The sequence below is a fragment of the Trachemys scripta genome, chromosome 2 (assembly GCF_013100865.1).
Source record: "Trachemys scripta elegans isolate TJP31775 chromosome 2, CAS_Tse_1.0, whole genome shotgun sequence".
NCBI classification, from domain to species: Eukaryota; Metazoa; Chordata; order Testudines; family Emydidae; genus Trachemys; species Trachemys scripta.
The window spans coordinates 218,638,572-218,657,365 of record NC_048299.1 but is presented as its reverse complement, the minus strand read 5'-3'; the positions used below and the strand labels follow the sequence as shown (position 1 = coordinate 218,657,365).

The following is an 18,794-nucleotide window of genomic DNA, read 5'->3' as shown; positions in this document are numbered from 1 at the left end:
GCTGAGACTAGTCAGAAACAGCAAAATGAGCTAATGCTGTTTTCTCCTACCTCTGCCCTCTGCTATAACTGTGTCAATGTTTTTCATGTTGACAGTGATAGATGATTGGAGAGGGAAAACAGTCTTTTTCTTCCCATTTTCCTATTAATCTCTCATTCCCATCCAAAATCTTCCTCAGACTCCCTTGAAAATTTAGTCAATCTGCAGGGAGAGCATTAGGTGAGTAGGGTACCACGGCAGAAGAGTCAGGGAACTATGGTAAGTACTTGGGGCACCAGCTACCACTGTCTGTATGTTGACTAGTCCTCTCATGTATTGCTAAACTTGAACTATAAACTGTAGTTGATAAATCTACATGACAGATCAAAACACACCTGAGAGACCTTCAAATTATCAACTATTACAGCTCTTTGATTACTTTGGAACCTCTACTGATACCAGCTCAAGGCCATCTCTGCAACTGTATAGATTAATCCTCTCAAGTTTTTTTTACGGAGATATCAGTCAGAACATAATAGCTTCTGTCCAGAAATGGTTAATTAATAGCTTGCCTAGGTTATTTAAGTTCAATTAAGTAAATTGGTGCCCCTGATCTATATAAAAAGTGGCTGTTTGATTTGTCGTTTGCATCACTCTCAGTCTTTAAAGTGTACCAAGCTACTCTTTTTTACTTGAAATTTCACTGTAATTGCCTGAAATGTTAGCAGCATCTTTGATCTGGGGAATAGTGGTGATACTATGCTGTTGTTTTTGGTTTATTCTGGGAATAAGAAGGAGGTAAGGTTTCTTTTTAAACATATCCCAACGCTAATTTCTGTAAAAAGAGTGTGTGTATATAGCTGAGATAAAACTAGTCTGAACATTGGCAGATTGATAAGTAAAGGATAACTGGTGATGCTGGTGTTTGTTCTTTGAAATCTTTATATTATAATGGCATTTTTGTGTACATAAATTTAAAAAAAACAAAAACCAAGCAGGCTATGCAAATCCATATTCATGACTAACAGAAGACAGAGATACAATGAAAGAGGAATCCATTTGTAAATGAGATTGTAAATAATCATAATTTGGGTCTGATTTTCAGAAGTTCTTAGTATGTGCAGCTTCTGTTGAAATCAATAGGATTTGCAGGTGCTCACTATTTTTGAGAAATCAGATCCTACATGTTTATGCTTCTGATGTACAGATGACTGTTTTATTCCTTATACCTTTTTCCATTTTATTTTCTGTATCAATGTAGTTTAATCTGGACTGTAGCAATATTGAACTCCTACTTTTAATGCTGGTTACCATTTGGCTTGTTTACTGTATTGAGTAAATACTCTCAAGCCTTTATCCTACTGGCATGTGCTCTGTACAGAAACAAAGAAATTCATGAATATATTTACTATAAAAAGTGGCTCTTTGACTTGTCTTTTGCATCACTCTCTGTTTTTAAAGTGTACCAAACTGTTAGCTACTCCTTTCCACTTGAAACTCCTGAAATTTCACTCAGATTGCCTGAAATATTAGCAGCATCTTTGATCTGGGGAATAGTGATCTTCTGTAAGTTGTAATACTTTGGCTTCATCTTGGTTGTTGTGTTTAGTGTACTGGTGCTGGGTGGTGTTGTGGCCTATGCTATACAGGTTAGATTAAGAGGTGATTGTAGCAGGATGGTCTGCCCCTTTAAGGGCCTGCAGAGCTAGGGAGCAGCAGGCTGTGGCCAGGGCCGGCTCCAGGCACCAGCCCACCAAGCATGTGCTTGGGGTGGTGCCTGGAGAGGGGCGGTGCAGCGGGGCGCTCCGGCCCGAAAGTGGGGCCTCAACTGGGCTTGCTGCCTTCCCCGCGGCGCTCCGGTCGGGAAGAGTGGGGTCCCGGCCGGGCTTGCCGCCCTCCCCCCGGCGTTCCAGCCGGTCGGGGAGAGCGGAGAGCCCTGTCCGGGCTGTCCGCCCTGCTCCCGGCGCTCTGGCCACCGGGGAGAGCGGAGAGCCCTGGCCGGGCTGAGCAGAGAGCCCCAGCTGGGCTCGCCACCCTGCTCCCGGCGCTCTGGCCACCGGGGAGAGCAGAGAGCCCTGGCCGGGCTCGCCACCCTCCTCCCGGCGCTTAGTCCCCAGGGAGAGCGGAGAGCCCCGGCCAGGCTGAGAAGAGAGCCCCAGCCGGGCTCACCGCCCTCCCCCCGGCGCTCCGGCCGGTCGGGGATTGCGGGCCCGCGGCCGGGCTCGGCACCCTCCCCTGCTGCGCTGGGGGGGGGGGAGGGTGCGGCGGGTGGCTTTTTTGCCTAGGGCGGCAACAAAGCCAGAGCCGGCCCTGGCTGTGGCTTAAAGAGAAGCCCAGCAGGCAGCTTTTGGGAACCAGCTGATCCAGCAGGGAATCAGATCCAGTCATTAGCTGCTGCTTAGCTAGACCAGCTAGTTCCCAACACGTGCTTGCTGGGCTTCTCCATAGGCCACAGCCTGCTGCTCCCTAGCTCTGCAGGTGCTTAATGGCGCAGACCGCCCTGTGGTCCCTTCTGACTTTAAACTCTATGACTCTGACTCGTATTATTTAAAAGTTATTAGTGACTTACTGTGGGTGTCCATATCCAGGAATACAGTTGTTTGGATCCCAGTTCAACAAAGCACCTGATCACATGCTTAATTTTAAGCATGTGCTTAAGTGCTTTGTTGAAATGGGGCCTGTGGGCAAAACTCCCATTGATTTCAGTGGTGCAGGGTCAGATCCAAGTGGAATGTGCAAACAATACTGTAATACTCTTTCTTTGGTGGGTTCAAAGGGCTCAGCATTCAGTGTGCTAGAGAATTTTGCAAGCCAAAGACCGACCAAATAAATGAAATAATCCCATCTTCGTGTCTCTGGAGGTCCAAATGATGCTTGTTCATCCATCTTCAAGTCCTCCTTTCTTTCTGTCCAGTAGAACTGTTAGTAATAAGTTTGTTTTTTATACAGTCTTAATTGAGTGTGTATTTGAGGTAATGTTATCTATTTTAGAATTTGCAGAGCAACTAAGGGGCTGATTCTTGCAAAGTGCCATGCATCCTCAACTCCCAAGGGGTATTGAGGACACTGAAGCAACTATCAGGTGTTCAGCAACTTCTAGGATCAGGCTCTAGAGGGGCTGAACCTACGCTACTTAAGGAGCTTTGCCACTGACTTCTGCTGGAACAGGGTGAGGCCCTAGGTGCTCATTGCCCGATAAAGTCAATGAGAGCTGAGCCAATGACTTTAATGAGAACAAGTGTGGATTCTTACTTACAGAAACTACAAACCAGAAATTCTAGACCTCATTCTGCAAAGCAATACTCACATGAGGATTGCCTATTTGCCTGAATAATGCCATTGAAGTCAGTGGGACTACTTGCATGTTATAAGGAAGAGAATGGCAATTATTTTTCACAACACATTTTCAAAAAAGTGGTTGTCTTTAAACTTTCCCATGAAAATTTTGTATAGTTTCCACTGAAGAGCTGAAAACCAAACACTTTTCATATTCAAAACCCATGTACAGCAAACATTTTGGTTTTCAGTATAAACTTTTAGTGTCCCCAAAAATGAATCTTAATTTGTTTGTTTTTTAACACAGATTTTTTTTTTTAAACATAGAAATTTTTCAGGTTTCAAATTTCTTGTTGAAAAACTGGAGAGTTTCTACCAAAAGTGAAACTTTTCCTGAATATTTTCATTTGTTTCAAAAACCATTTTTTGGGAGACCAGCTCTCTATACTCAGCTCAGGATCAGGGCCGGCTCCAGCATTTCTGCCCCCCCAAGCAAAAAAAAAAAAAAATAAAAAAATCTGCGATCGGTGGCGGCAATTGGAAAAAAAAAGCCGTGATCGGCGGCAGCAGTTCAGCGGCAGGTCCTTCGCTCCTAGAGGGAGTGAGGGACCTGCCGCCCCCGAATTGCCGCCCCTCTCCCTTGGCCGCCGCAAGCACCTGCTTGTTAAGCTGGTGCCTGGAGCCGGCCTTGCTCAGGATGGGTTGGTAAGACTGGGCCCTACAGCAGGTCACCTACAAATCAGAAATATCAGCAGACAGGTTGTCAGGAAAAAGCAAATAAAATGACAAAAAACAAACAAAAACTGAGTAACCAAAAGATAAAGCAAATAAATGTCCCTTTCATCATGCCATGAAAGCTGCCAAACTAGGGCTCTGGCAGACTGTCCTGAGAAATCAGTTCAGGTAGCACAGCTCCTGTACTGAGCAAGCTTTGCCACAGGTCCTGAAAAGTACTGGGATGGGCTCCAACAACAAGAATATCCCAGACAATATTAACTGCTGGGATGGGGTATTTATTTAAGGCACAATTACTTAACTGCTTGCAATGAATAGAATGTTACATTTTAAATGGTGAAAAAGAACCTACCCAAATGTAAAAAATAAAAGCTAGAGTGATATAGCTTAAGTACATTTTGTGTTATTCTTGGATTCTAATAAGGCTTCTGTAGGCTTAAGGTCATTCTTTCTAATATACGATAGACCTCATAATGGATTTATTATGAAAAGGAGGGCAATTTCTCATCAACACTGAAAGAAACTGAATGTTATAAATAGGCTGGTATCACAATCTTATTTAGCTGGCCTAACTGAAGGACAGGTCTTAATTTATAACCTTAATTTGTAACATTTGTTTGTAACTTGTAGGCGTCCAGGTGAGCCGCCAGTGGAAAATGGGCTACTTCCATATCTGGGCTGCGCTTTGCAATTTGGTGCCAACCCTCTTGAATTTCTCAAAGCAAGACAAAAGAAATATGGGCACATTTTCACTTGCAAAGTGGCTGGAAAATATGTTCATTTTCTCACTGACCCTTTTTCATACCATTCAGTGATACGCCAAGGAAGGCATTTGGACTGGAAAAAGTTCCACTTTGCTGCTTCTGCAAAGGTACTGCTTTACAATAACTGTAGTATTTTAATATATTTTAATATTTACTATGAAAAAATCAACATGGTCAAGTCATTCTGTACCTAGTTAATCTATATGTGATTTTTCAGTATGTCTGCCTGTCTGAAAGATAGTTTGTCTCCTGGCTCAAATCATAGAATCATAGAAGATTAGGGTTGGAAGAGACCTCAGGAGGTCATCTAGTCCAATCCCCTGCTCAAAGCAGGACCAACACCAACTAAATCATCCCAGCTATGGCAATGTGTCAGATATTTTATTCCTTAATATAAATAACAATGGGTTTTGCAAAAACAGATTTAGGTTATCCAAGAATAAGGTGACCAGATGTCTCGGTTTTATAGGGACAGTCCCGGTTTTTGGGTCTTTTTCTTATATAGGCTCCTATTATCCCCCATTCACTGTCCTGATTTTTCATACTTGCTGTCTGGTCACCCTATCCAAGAATGACATTTTTTAGTTATGTAATCTCACAAAAATACTAGAACAAAAGTACAGCACAAGATGGTTTGCACTATTGTGAATTTATATTGAATTGACTAATTTTAAAAACAAATGTACTGCTTGTGAAAGATGCCAGATTAGCAGCCCTGGAAACTGAAATCCTCTGTATATCCACAGAGCAGATCTGGTATAGACTCCCATCAGTACAAGTTTCTTCCCATTAGCTTAGCATTGTTCTTCAGTCACTAGTTGGAGGGATCACATCTGGAAGTCTCATTCAGGCCCATTCAAACCTTGGCTTTTCTGCCAACAGAATAACAGTTATGGTGTTGGCTGTGTAATGTGGAAGCCTGTGTCCTAGAATCTAAATTCTAGATTAATCCACACACTCATTTCACTGAGGACCTCAAACAACACTTAGATGGTAATGACTTTTGTCACTATTGATTTATTCCTTTATTTGCCCTGCAATGACACCCTGAGAAGCAAATATACCTCTATAAAATAGAATGTGTCTTTACAAATCAGTTTAATCTTATCTCAGGCCACAAACACTAAAATGCCTTAATCATAACTCAGGCTATGTCTACACTGCAGTTGGACATCTGTGGCTGGCCCATGCCAGCTGACTTGGGCTTGTGAGGCTTGGACTAAGGGCATGGGCGGCAGGTATAAGAGGCTTGTGGAGACTAAGCCTCCCCAAACAGGGCAAGAAATAATGGATGCGACACACCTCCCTTTGGAGTCAGGCTGGCCAGCCGCCTTTAGAGCACTGCTGCTTGAAGCTTCTGAGAAGTGGGGGCGCCACCGGTGTCTGGACTGTAGCCCTTCCCATGCTCTGCCCTAAGGCCCTGTTCCTACTTGGCCTTTTCCCCCACCTGCGCTGCACATCTTCCCCCTGAGGCCCCACCGGCACTGCACCTCTTCCCCCTGAGGCCTCACCCTCACTCCGCCTCTTCCTGCCCCCACTCTGCCTCCTCTCTAAAAGCCCCCTGCCTGCCTCTTGCTTCTCTCTGCCCCTGTCGCTTGCCCCTAAGGCAGGAGGGGGCAGAAAGGAGTGAGCAGTGGGCGGGAGGCCTCGGGGGAGTGGGTGGAGAAGAGTGAGTGGTGGGCGGGAGGCCCTCGGGAATAGGGGCAGAGAGAGACAAGCAGTGATAGGCGGGGTGTCCCAAGAGAGGGGGACGGAGAGGAGCAAGCAGCAGGCAGGAGTCCTTGGGAGAGGGGGCAGAGAACAGGGGGCGGAGGGACTTGGGAGAGGGGGCGGAGAGGAGTGAGTGGCAGGAGCAGGGCCCTCAGGGGAAGAGGCAGAGCGAAGATGCAAAGAGGCAGAGTGAGGGCGGAGCCTCGGGTAGGGTGACCAGATAGCAAGTGTGAAAAAATCAGAACAGAGGGTGGGGGTAATAGGCACCTATATAAGACAACACCCCAAATATCAGAAGTGTCCCTATAAAATTGGGACATCTGGTCACCCTAGCCTCAGGGGGAAGATGCTGAGCCGGGGCAGAGCCTCAGGATGGAGTGGAGGCCGGGGCCACAGTTCGGGCGCCAGGGGCCTCCCCCACTGCTAGGAAGCTTTTCACGTGCCACCTATGGCTAAGGGGCTGTTTAAATGCAGTATAGATGTTCGGGCTTGAGCTGGAGTCCGAGATCTGGGACGCCTCCCCCCGGCCTCACGGAGTCCTAGAGCCTGGGCTCCAGCCCAAGCTGGAATGTTTACACTGCTGCTAAACAGACCCTTAGCCCAAGTCCTATGAGCCCAAGTCAGCTGGCACAGGCCAGCTGTGGGTTTTTAATTGCAGTGTACACATACCTTATGTGACTATTGCATGATGTCACTACACGGCAGAGTTCAGGTTGCTTGGGTGCCTTCACTGTGAATTACCATACCTTAATGTGTCTAGTTTTATTTTGAATTAAACTTCAACTCAATTGCCTGGGTTTATAATGCTTGTTTTGGGGACAAATACAATATCCTTGTAATTTTTTTACCGTTAAGTTGCTGAAATGTACTCTCGAGTTTAACTGCAGCTTAACATCATTTTTGGTCTGTGCTTTCATCCAGTAAGGTCCCTATCTTGCAAGCTGCGGAGTGTGTTCACTCCCTTTAATGACAATGGAAATTGAGGGCACTCAGCACCTCTCAGGAGATGCTTAGCACTTTGGAGAATTAGGCCCTAACCCTTTAAAAACTATCTGGTCAACTAAGGGCCCAATCAAACTCTTATTGAAGTCAGTGAAAAGATTCCCAATGGGAACTAACTGAATCCCTAAGGATATGTCTACACTGCAATAAAACACCCATGGCAGGCTTGCGTGGCTTGGGCTGTGGGGCTATGAAACTGCAGTGTAGACATTCAGGCTAGCTGATCCAGGCCAGTCGTGGATGTTTTACTGGAGTGCAGACATACCCTAAGTGATCGTACTTATTTATTTATAAGCATATATCATAGACTATTTTTGTGTGCTTATTACATACCTATGAAGACTTGTGGCCAATTATCACTTTACAGAGTTGACAGTTCTTACTATATGTCCCTGTGTTAAATTATGAAGATGACATATTGGCTATGATTTCCCTTGTAAATGATTATTTACCAAGATTGTGATGATCCTCATTTATCTTACATGCAATTTATTTGGTGGCAGGCTTTTGGACATGGCAGTATTGACCCACGTGATGGAAACACCACTGAAAATATGCACCAGACTTTCATTAGAACCCTGCAAGGTAATGCCCTGAATTCCCTCATTGAAGCTATGATGGAAAACCTACAATATGTCATGCTGCAATCAAGTACATCTAAACTGCATTCCAACAACTGGGTAACAGATGGGCTTTACGCATTCTGTTGCCGGGTGATGTTTGAATCTGGCTTTTTAACGCTTTTTGGTACAGAGTTTAATTCAACCCAAGACAAGAATCTATCTCAGCGGGAAACCCAGAGAGCACTTATTCTAAATGCTCTTGAAAACTTCAAGGAGTTTGATAAAATCTTCCCAGCCCTTGTTGCAGGCGTGCCTATCCATGTGTTCAAGAGTGCCCACAATGCACGGGAGAAGCTGGCAGAGGCTCTGCTCCATGAGAACCTCAGAAAAAGGAACAACATCTCTGAGCTCGTCACTCTCCGTATGTTCTTAAATGATACTCTGTCGACTTTTGATGATAAGGAAAAAGCAAAAACCCACCTGGCTGTACTATGGGCTTCACAAGCTAACACAATACCTGCTACTTTCTGGAGTTTGTTCTATCTTATTAGGTAAGTAGCAGTGTTTGCAGTTTCCGAAGTAAAATAACTTCTTGGCTTTGTTGTCACTCAGAAATTGTCTCAGCATTAAAGGTCAAATTCTGCTCTTGGATGAATGTCAAATCCAGGTCCCGCTGATGTCAATGGCAAAACTCCTATATATTTCTGCAGGCCCAGGATTTTGTCCTGCATGAGTAAGACCCCCACAGAAACTCCTCACATGCAGCCCAGGGAAGGAGATGGTCCCACATAGGGTTTTTCTGCATTAGAGACATTTACTAAAAATGTCTCGTCCAATGCTGTGAGCCCTGGTATAGACAAGACTCCTGCAGCCACAGATTCTTTTAACGCTATGTCAATTAAACCTTCAGAGCAAATCTAAACAACACAATATTAAAATCACCAGTGGCTATGGAAGCCTTGATTACACTAGGGCTCCCAACATTAGGTCCAGTGGGACATTTTTAGATCATTTCCCTAGAATAGACAAGGTTTTATTGCACACTTTTGTTTATCTGCCCATCTGTTGGATTCACAGCTATATATTGGCTGCTTTACAGAAAAAAAAAAGATAGGCTTCTGCAGAGCCTATATTGATGTAGCACTGTTGAAGTTAATGGAGCTATACCAATTTGCACTATCTTAGGATCTGACTAATAGGTCCTAATTCTTCACTCTGCTACCCTGTTTTCACTTTGATGTAACTCCACTGCATCCAAATCCCCTACATGTCTTAAAAAAATCTCGGGCTAAATTTCTAAATCTGTACTTTTCAAGATGAGACTTTACACCACCTGCCTACATTTCTGTCATAAATTGACTTAAAATTAAAGAACACCATACCTACCTGCTAATGATAATGATTGAGCTTTAACTAGCACATTTCATTCAAAAATCCATAAGGGGTCTATTAATTTTACAAATTCTGATCCTGAAGTCATTGGGCACACCCATTGATTTCCATGGAAGTTCTGTGCCCCCCCAAGGACTGTGGGATTACAACCTGTATATCTGTTTAAAATCATATCATCCATTACAAACATCTGCCATATCTGTATGGAAGACCAGATAGTGAAGGATACGTTATTTAATTTAAACTATGGGGAGGTATTTTTTTAATTTTTTTTTTTGGTAGGCAGAATATAATTATCCAACTGGATACAAGCCAGGGCAGCTGATAATGTGAATGTGATCTATAATCTCTCTCCTAGATTTTTAGCTGCAATGGGGCTTTCTCCTAATCTAGGATTGATCGCTATATTCCTTATTCTTGGCATTGCTTAACCGAGATGTCATTATTTAACAGCATTATACACATTAATTTGGTCTTGCTCAAAATTGGATACTGAACCAAATCTTTGAAGACCTTTTCAGTGTTTTGAACAACCAGGATTTTTCCAATATAATAAGTATACTTATATTTTTACTCTAGATTCTTACGTAGTTTTTTTGTTTTAGCAGGTTACATCCATGGATTAACAAACTACACTGTAGACAGGAAAAAAATGAATATCATATTTAACAGCAAACCTTTTGTATAATACTTAAGTTACAAGTAAGAAATATTTTTGTTTCTGGTATATTGATTTTAGGAGCCCAGAAGCAATGAAAGCAGCTACTGAAGAGGTGCAAAAAACACTGGAAAATGCTGGTGAAAAGATCGATTTAGATGGCAAATGTATCTCCTTGAATCGAAAACAACTGGATAATATGCCAGTATTAGGTATGGTCATCACATGTAACAGTACCAGGAACACCCAGATATTTTTCTATCTATAGTCAATAAAACACTTGCTATGAAATGCTAAATGACTATCCAACAGCAGGATAATAAAGCTACACTATATCTTTAGTTAGCAAAGGCCAAACTCTCAGCAGTCCTGAGGTCTGTGGTGTGGGGATTATCATAATTTTGAAATGAATCCCAATTTTCCCCATATAATTTCATGTAAGAGTTATGCTTAAGTACTATGTCATGCAGCACCAGTGATCTATAGGTAAGTCAAAGTAAGGTTGTATTTTGTTTTTGTTTTTTTTAAAAGGGCTAAGATCAAACAGAAGGATCTTACCATATTTGGAGTTGCAACTAATGCTTGAGGAATGTTAAACAATGAATTTCTAACATGGCTAAAAGCATTATTATTATGATTTTTTAAAAAATATGGGTAACATTTTCCAAAGCACCCAAGTGACTGAGGAGCTCACCCACATGTCACTTAGACCCCTGTTAATTTCAATGCAAGTTAGGAGCCTAAATACTTGTGAGGATCTGGGCCTTACAGCTATTGAAATTGTTGCCCTATAATTACTGGTGTGGGGAGGTTCAATGTAACTTTTTTTAAAAGCATTGTTCCTTTTTGTCAATATCATTCTCCTCCCTTGAGCACTAAGGCTTAGGAAGATACTGCCACACTATTCTGATTTTTTTTCTCCACATCTTTCTCCATCATCTTTATTCCATTCCACATCTCAGTGCAGGACCATTCCCCAGTCTCAAGTATTTTGTGCCTCCAGTTTCTAACGTTTCCCTCGGAGGAAAGTGGAGTGTCCTCCCAAGATGATCAGCACAGAGTGTTACTTCTGCACAGATCTCACCACTCCCTCATAGGGCAAAGAGATGTCAGCCACCTCTGCTGCAGTATCCTCCCATCCCCACAATCATCCAGGGGGGTAGGAGCCCACAGCTGGAGAGTGGTTGGGTAGGGCTAGGAGCTGCGTATTGAGAGACCTGCAATTTCAGGCGGTGGAACTGTTTCTTTTTCCACAATGGTGAGGAAAATCCTGCTGAAGAACAAGTCTAGAGGGAGGCCACAAAGGGATCTTGTCAGTTTTCTCCCTATCCAGCCCCTTTCCTTGTTTGTTTCCCTGGGAAGAGTGATCCAGGACACAATTTTCTTTTTAGGATCAAATTGACTTTTAAACACTTGAAGTTGGCATGATAAACAAAAATAGGTCTACAAACTAGGGTCCTTGATTTCAAAAGGGAAGACTTTAAAATATTAAGAGAATTAGTTAGGCAAGTTGACTGGACTGAAGTCAAACTTCAGAAAAGCTTATAGGGAAGGGTTACAGACCAAACTGGATGAACAAGCATCTGAAACGGGTTATTAAGAGAAAGCGGAAAGACCTCAAGGAATCGAAGAAGGGATGGCTTGGCAAGAAAACCTACCAGGGGTCACTGAATGAAATTAATAGGCAGCAGGTTTAGAACAAACAAAAGGAGTACCTCTTCACACAAAGCACAGTCAATGTGTGGAATTCATTGCCAGTGGATATTATGAAGGCCAAAAGTATAATTGGATTAAAAAAAGAATTAGATAAATTCATGGAAGATTAGCCATTGGTGGACCTTTAGCCAAAAGAGTCAGGATCTCAGCCCCATAATCTGGTGTCCCTAAGCCTCTGACTGCCAGATGCTGGGACTGGACAACAGGGGATGGATCACTCAATTGCCCTGTTCTGTTCATTCCCTTTGAAGCATCTGGCACTGGCCACTGTCGGAAAACAGGATACTGGGCTCGATGGACCATTGGTCTGACCAATTATGGCTATTCTTATGTTCTTACCTCTTGGAAGTCTGAAAGTGTAGGGATAAAGCGAGAACTTCCAAAAGCCAAGCAGAGCTGGATGTTGCAAAGGAAATTAAAACCAATAGTAAAGTGTTCTTTAGCCACATAAATAAAAAAGGAACCAAGAAAAGAAGAAGTGGGACTGCTAAGCCCTGAGGACAGGGTGAAGATTAACGATAAACTAGGTATGGCCCAACACCTAAGTGAATACTTTGCCTCAGTTTTTAATAAGGGCATTGACGAGGTTGGGGCAGTGGCAGGGTGGCTAATGGAAACAAGGATATGCAAGTAGAAGTTACCAAATCTGAGATGGAAGCCAAACTCAGACAGGTTAATGGGATCAAATCAAGGAGGCTGAATAATCTCCATCTAAAAATATTAAAGGAACTGGCACATGAAATTGCAAACCCAAAAGCAAGGATTTTTAATGAATCAATAAACTTAGAGGTTGTACCCTATGTCTAGAGAATTGTACATATAGTACCTATATTTAAGAAAGGGAAAAAAAGGGAGCCGGGAAACTATGGCTTGCTAAGTTTGACCTCAGTTGTATGCAAGGTCTTAGAACAAATCTTGAAAGAGGGAGTAATTAAAGACAGAGAGATAAATGGAAATTGGGACAACACACAACATGGTTTTACAAAAGGTAGAGCGTACCAGACCAACCCGATCTCTTTCTTTGCAAAGACAATCAGTTTTCTAGGAAAAGGAAATCCAATCTACCTGTATTTCAGTAAAGTATTTGATACAGTTGCATATGGGAAATTATTAGTTAAATTGAAGAAAATGGGGATTAATATGAGAACTGAAAGGTGGATAAGGAACTGGTTAAAGGGGAGACTAGAACAGGTTATACTGAAAGGTGAACTGTCAGGCAGAAGGGAGGTTACTAGTAGAGTTCCTCAAGGATTGGTCTTGACCAGTCTTATTTATTATTTCATTAATTACCTTGGCACAAAAAGTGGGAGTGTGCTAATAAAATTTGCAGATGACACAAAGTTGGGAGGTATTACCAAAGCAGAGTAGGACCAGGATATCATATAAGAAGATTTGGACAACATTGAAAACTGGAGTAATAGAAATAGGATGAAATGTAATAGTGCAAAGTACAAGATCATGAACTTGGGAATAATAAGAGATTTTGCTGTAAAATGGAGAATTATCAGTTGGAAGCAACAGAGTATTTGTCCATCATAGGATGACTATGAGTCGCCAGTGTGATGCGGCCATGAAAAAGGGTAATTCAGTCCTAGGATGCATTAGGTGAGCTACAGCTACTTCTAATCGAGTTAGGGAAATGTTATTACCATTTGTTAGGGGCTGCCTGGGTGCCCTAGACTGGCAGTAATGCCTAGTGCCAAGTGTCTATGGCCGCTCTGCCTAGTGGCTACAGATCACAGCAGTATTGCCCAGAGAGATAAAGGCTGCTCTGCCTACTGGCTATAGTCCCAAAGGAGTGGGGGTAGGGAAACCCAGCCCCCCCTATTCCACTGGGGCCTGACCCAGGGACCATATATGTGGCCTAGGATCTGGTACACTTACTCAATGGGTCATTTCCTACCCCTGTTCCCTGTACTTCCGTTGCTGTCACAGCTCAGTCTTGGGATCTCCCTTAGCATCCTCCCCAGTTCATCTCCGGAGCCTCTTCCCATGGTGACAGTGAGTTGTCACCCTCAGCTCCCGTAATTGACGGGCTTCCAGCAGCTTGCTTAGGAGGCTTGGTCCCAACAGCTTGGAGTTCTGGTGACTTCTCAGTAGGAGACTGCTGCACTCAATTGCTTTCCTCCCTCAGTCAGCCCAGACTGAGCTGAGCTGCTCCTTTCTGAATGCCACTGCAACAGTGCTCCTGACTTTATATTCTCAGTGCTTTGTCCAACAATGGTGCTTCACCAGTTAGTGTCTGTTATGTATTGCAGGCTCTGGTGATACTTAACCTATACATTTTATGCTCCAAAACAATACGAATGGCTAGAACTGGGGTGTGTGTGTGTGTGTATAAATAAAATCAATGCAAATGTGCTATTCATATACGTATATATGGAAATGCATAATTTCCATATTAGTAATAAAATAGTTTCCATATTAAATGAAATTTGATGGTTGCAAATAAAACTTAGGGGAAGTCTTCTCTTTATCAACCTCTTACGCTGTTTTCTTAGCTCTATTCATTTTAGCAGTTTCCTTCTCTCCATAATATTGCATGTTATAGAAGATTACAGGCAATTTAAACTGTGCAACACCCCCCCCCCAAGGGGATACATAAATTCTTTTCATATTAATCATTTTCTTTTTCTCTCTGTACAGATAGTATTATCAAGGAAGCAATGAGGTTGTCCAGTGCATCCATGACTGTCAGAGTTGCTAAGGAGGATTTCACTTTGCACTTGGATAACGACTCCTACAACATCCGCAAAGATGACATTGTAGCTCTTTATCCTCAGCTGCTGCACTTTGATCCAGACATCTATGCTGATCCCTTGGTGAGTAATTACAGGGACATACAAACTCCCTGTTCCAGGAGATGTTAACTGCCTGTTAATAAGGCATAAGGTTAATAAGACCTCAGTGCCCCCGTGCTTCACTCTACCTCACAGGTCCTGGATTTATGCCTGGGAACTCCCTGAACAGGCAGGGATGGGGAGTGCAGTGGAGGCAGCAAAATCGGCACTGGCCTTCCATCACTCTGCAGAAAATTCTTTGGCTGAGAAAAAAAGTAGTGTTGATAGGTTTAAAGGCAGTTCCCTTCAGCCTTCCTCAGCCAGAGAAAGCCACCATGTTGTGATGTTTCAAGTGAGGACAAGAGAAGGGGAAGTCCTTAAGGACATAAAGTGGTGATGAGAGAAGTGGGAAAGACTTCCAATTTGGACACATGTACAAAAAGCTAGATTGTAGCTGTCCTCTGTGTGGGTCAGTAAAAGACAAGTAGGGGTGTGAAAAGCTTTCCAACACTGATGCCACTGCACAGGGGCTGGTATTTTGCTACCCCAATTGCAAGAGCTGCTCAGGGTAAGGGGCCTTGCGGAAGCTAACCTCTCCCAAAAGGGTTTGGAGGATTCGAGGCATGGCCAGCTACAGATAGGGTGACCAGACAGCAAGTGTGAAAAATTGGGACAGGGGGTAGGGAGTAATAGGAGCCTATATAAGAAAAAGACCCCAAAATCAGGACTGTCCCTATAAAATCGGGACATCTGGTCACCCTAGCTACAGAGGAGGAGCATACTGTGCATTGGCTGCTCTTCCCAGGAGGCATTGTGTCAGTGCGGTTGCACATTCTCCCCACCCTGTATAATCTGGCTCTAATAGACATTAAACTTTCAACTTTCATTACAGACATTCAAGTATGATCGTTATCTCGATGAGAATGGAGAAGAAAAGACTATCTTCTATCACAACGGTCACAAGTTAAGATATTATTACATGCCATTTGGATCAGGAATAGCAAAATGTCCTGGAAGATTATTTGCTGTCCATGAAATCAAACAGTTTTTGACTTTGGTACTTTCATACTTTGAAATTGAGCTTCTTGACAGCAATATGCCATGTCCTTCTTTAGACCAATCCCGAGCAGGGCTGGGTATTTTACAACCAACTAATGACATTCATTTCAAGTACAGATTAAAATGTCTGTGAATATATAAAACATTTTACCTATAGGGGAAAAAAATCAGTATTCAGATTATCATTGATCTAAAAACCCCAAACAGATTACACCATAATGCTAATGCAATGTGAACATCACACAGTGCTGGTAGGGATTACAGAAATGGTTGTTTTTCCTTTCACCAGGGTTATCATAGGCAAACTGAGATTTTTGTATTGGGGAATCAGGCATACATTTTCTTTTTTGCCAGCAAACACAACTTCTTCCTGTGAATGGAGTAAGAATATTGCCCTCTGAGTTAAATAATTTCCCCATATTTGCTTGTTAACAATTTTTTTGCCATTTTCACAGATGAAAGGTCTTATTTTTTTCATTATTGTAACATTTTTGTTGTATAATGGCAGGACATTTTTGTTTTGTGCCTGTGGAAAATGCTTTATGTTTTCATGAAAAACTAGCACAATTTTTGAGAAAAACCTACAAAATGTTTCACGTTTTAGTGAAACTGCACCAGCTTGTACTATATTCCTGGTGTGAGAATCTTTTCACAAAACTCTAACCACATGGGTGTGAATCATATGGACTGAGGGAAATGCTTCTCTCAGTTGTCCGCTGTTTCGTCATTTTTCAACAGTCCAATGTCATAAAGCACTGAGGTCAACCATGATTCGTTGTGCTATTCTATACAATTTTATTCATTTCAGTGTTCCAAACACTCGGTATTTAACATCATACACGAGCAATTAAATTTGGATTGATTTTTTAGGAAAATTTCTTCAGGGTATAAGAGGTGGTTTTGTGGTCATCTGTCAATGAAAAGAACAAATGAGAATCTAATCTATAGTTGGTTTTCCCCATTGCTTGTTTTTAGGGATTGAAGGTCTGATCTTGCAACCCTTACTCATGAGAGTAACTCTTGTCCAGGAAGAGATCACATAAAGAGCGATCAGCCATTTCCAAACTCCATATACAGACAAATATTCCATTACAACTAGTAAAAGTTATTCCTAAATTAAGAATTTGGGATTGAGCCCTAAATCTGCTTTAGATTTTCCATCTGCTTCCCTTCTCACTAGCCTTTATTTTACGTATTCCTGCACAAAGAAAAAGAAATGATTCTGCTATTTGTAATTATTTATTACCCATATTTTGTCTTCTAATTTTATTTACTCACTTTTCATTTTCAAAAGAGAACTGGTAAAAACAGAAAATGACACCATCACTTCATGTCTTACTTATAGTGTTTTAACTGTTATGTACAATGTAAATATATTTTAATTTCTTATTGTAGCTGATATGGTTGTAACCTTAAAATATGGATTATTTTCATAGTTTTGTCAATCATATTTATGTATAATGTATAATCCATTTACCATACGTTGCTGCTCCCACCTAGAGTGCATTAGAAGTACAATAGTATGCTACTCATTCACAGCCTCACAGGCCTTGCTGCTTTTACAGTATGGCTCCTTTCCTCTTTTTAAAAAAATAACTTTTTAAAAATCAATGTTCTGAAGTTGGTGGAGGCAGTGGGATATGGTGTGCAGCATATTCTTCCACTATGAAAAGTGGTAACTAGTAGAATGAAAACAAAAAATAATGGGGAAAGACTATGAAAACACTTCCTCTACTATTTTAAATATATTTATTGATAAATTAATTTTGCTTTACTTTTACTTTATTCCAGGTTCCCTGGAACATTTAGCCTCTATCTTCCTTCTCCTATCTCCTTTAATTTAGCTGTCTTTTCAGCAACACTTTGTGGCCTAGCATGCTACTTTCAGTTCACTTTGTATTTTGAAAACTAACTTGGCAGTGTTAAACAGTTGCTAATGTTGGCCTACATCACCACCTTCCACAGAGATACCTATGGGAAGGAGAGCATGAGAACAAATTTTCTCCCAGAATTCCATGGGAGACAGGTGCAGGGTCTGCATCTTGTGGAATGAGTATTGATTTTAGCCCCAAACTCTGCTGATTGCAAAGAATCTACAAGAGGCATGAAGGCCTGTGTTAGCTCTGAGGACCTAGTAACTTTTCCCCTTCCACTGCTTCCTGGAAGTGCAGCTCCACTGGAGACAGCTATCGGGCTTTCCCCTGACCATGCCTGCCCCTCTTACAGGAGTTTCACACTGTACAGAGGGTGTGTGCATTTAGGTAGCATAGCCCCAGGGTCTATTATCTTTTCTGGATAATGTCTCTGGGTAATGTTCATGGGAGGGTTATGCACCCTTTCCCTCAGTCTTTCAACTTCTTCTCCAGCTTGCCAGTTCCTACTACCTCTCTCCTCCTTTTAGGTACCTGTCCCAATAAACAGTGCGGCCTAGGGTTTGGGGATGGGGTGTGGTGCCACAGAGGCAACCAACCACTCCATACATACTGTACAGTACCACTTTACATAACAGTTTAATTATAAGTAATCTAGCCACCCCATACCTCAGGGCTGGCTCTTAAATCCTTCGGCTAGAGCTCATGTTCCCCATTTAGGGATTGATGCAAAGCTCACTGAAGCCAATGGAAGGATGCCCATTGCTTTCAGTGAGCTTTGGATAGGTCCTTAACAAGCAGAATACACCAGAGACAACCTACATATGCAAATTGGCACCGTAGTATCAGCAGCTTGGACACTAAGGAAAATGAACATCACTTGAGTAAAGCATTGTCAAGAACACATTCAATGTACAATTAATGAACTAGAATATGTCTGATACCGATTCAAATGCTAAAATAGCTGTTGCTACCTATTATTAAAAATCTAGATGAAAAAGTGCTTCCTTGCAACTTTCATATGCCCTCCAACATTTGTGCTGGAAATAATCTGAATTGTACTTTAAAAAAAATATCGTTCCAATTAAAATAGTTGTAAATATGTGATTTCTCTGTGTGTGTGATTTTTATTCATACAGTTGTGAGTTGGGCTGAACCTTGTTGTCATGGGTCATGCATAACCACTGCCCTTGAAGACAGTTGTGAGAGACAATTTAAACCCCTTCACCTAATACAAAAGCATATGTGAGTTCAGTCAGAAATTTGAACTATGCTGGCTAAAGGCGTTT

General features: G+C 42.1%; 1 protein-coding gene across 1 annotated transcript; it reads left to right on the top strand.

The window, feature by feature from the left end:
* The first annotated feature begins 616 nt into the window (after window positions 1-616).
* LOC117873511 (cytochrome P450 7A1) lies at window positions 617-18,536 on the top strand. The gene is made up of 6 exons (XM_034762975.1): window positions 617-777; window positions 4,621-4,861; window positions 7,970-8,580; window positions 10,161-10,291; window positions 14,442-14,617; window positions 15,468-18,536. The coding sequence occupies exons 1-6, from the start codon at window positions 698-700 to the stop codon at window positions 15,765-15,767; spliced, it is 1,539 nt and encodes a 512-aa protein (XP_034618866.1). The 5' UTR covers window positions 617-697; the 3' UTR covers window positions 15,768-18,536.
* Window positions 18,537-18,794: the final 258 nt, after the last annotated feature.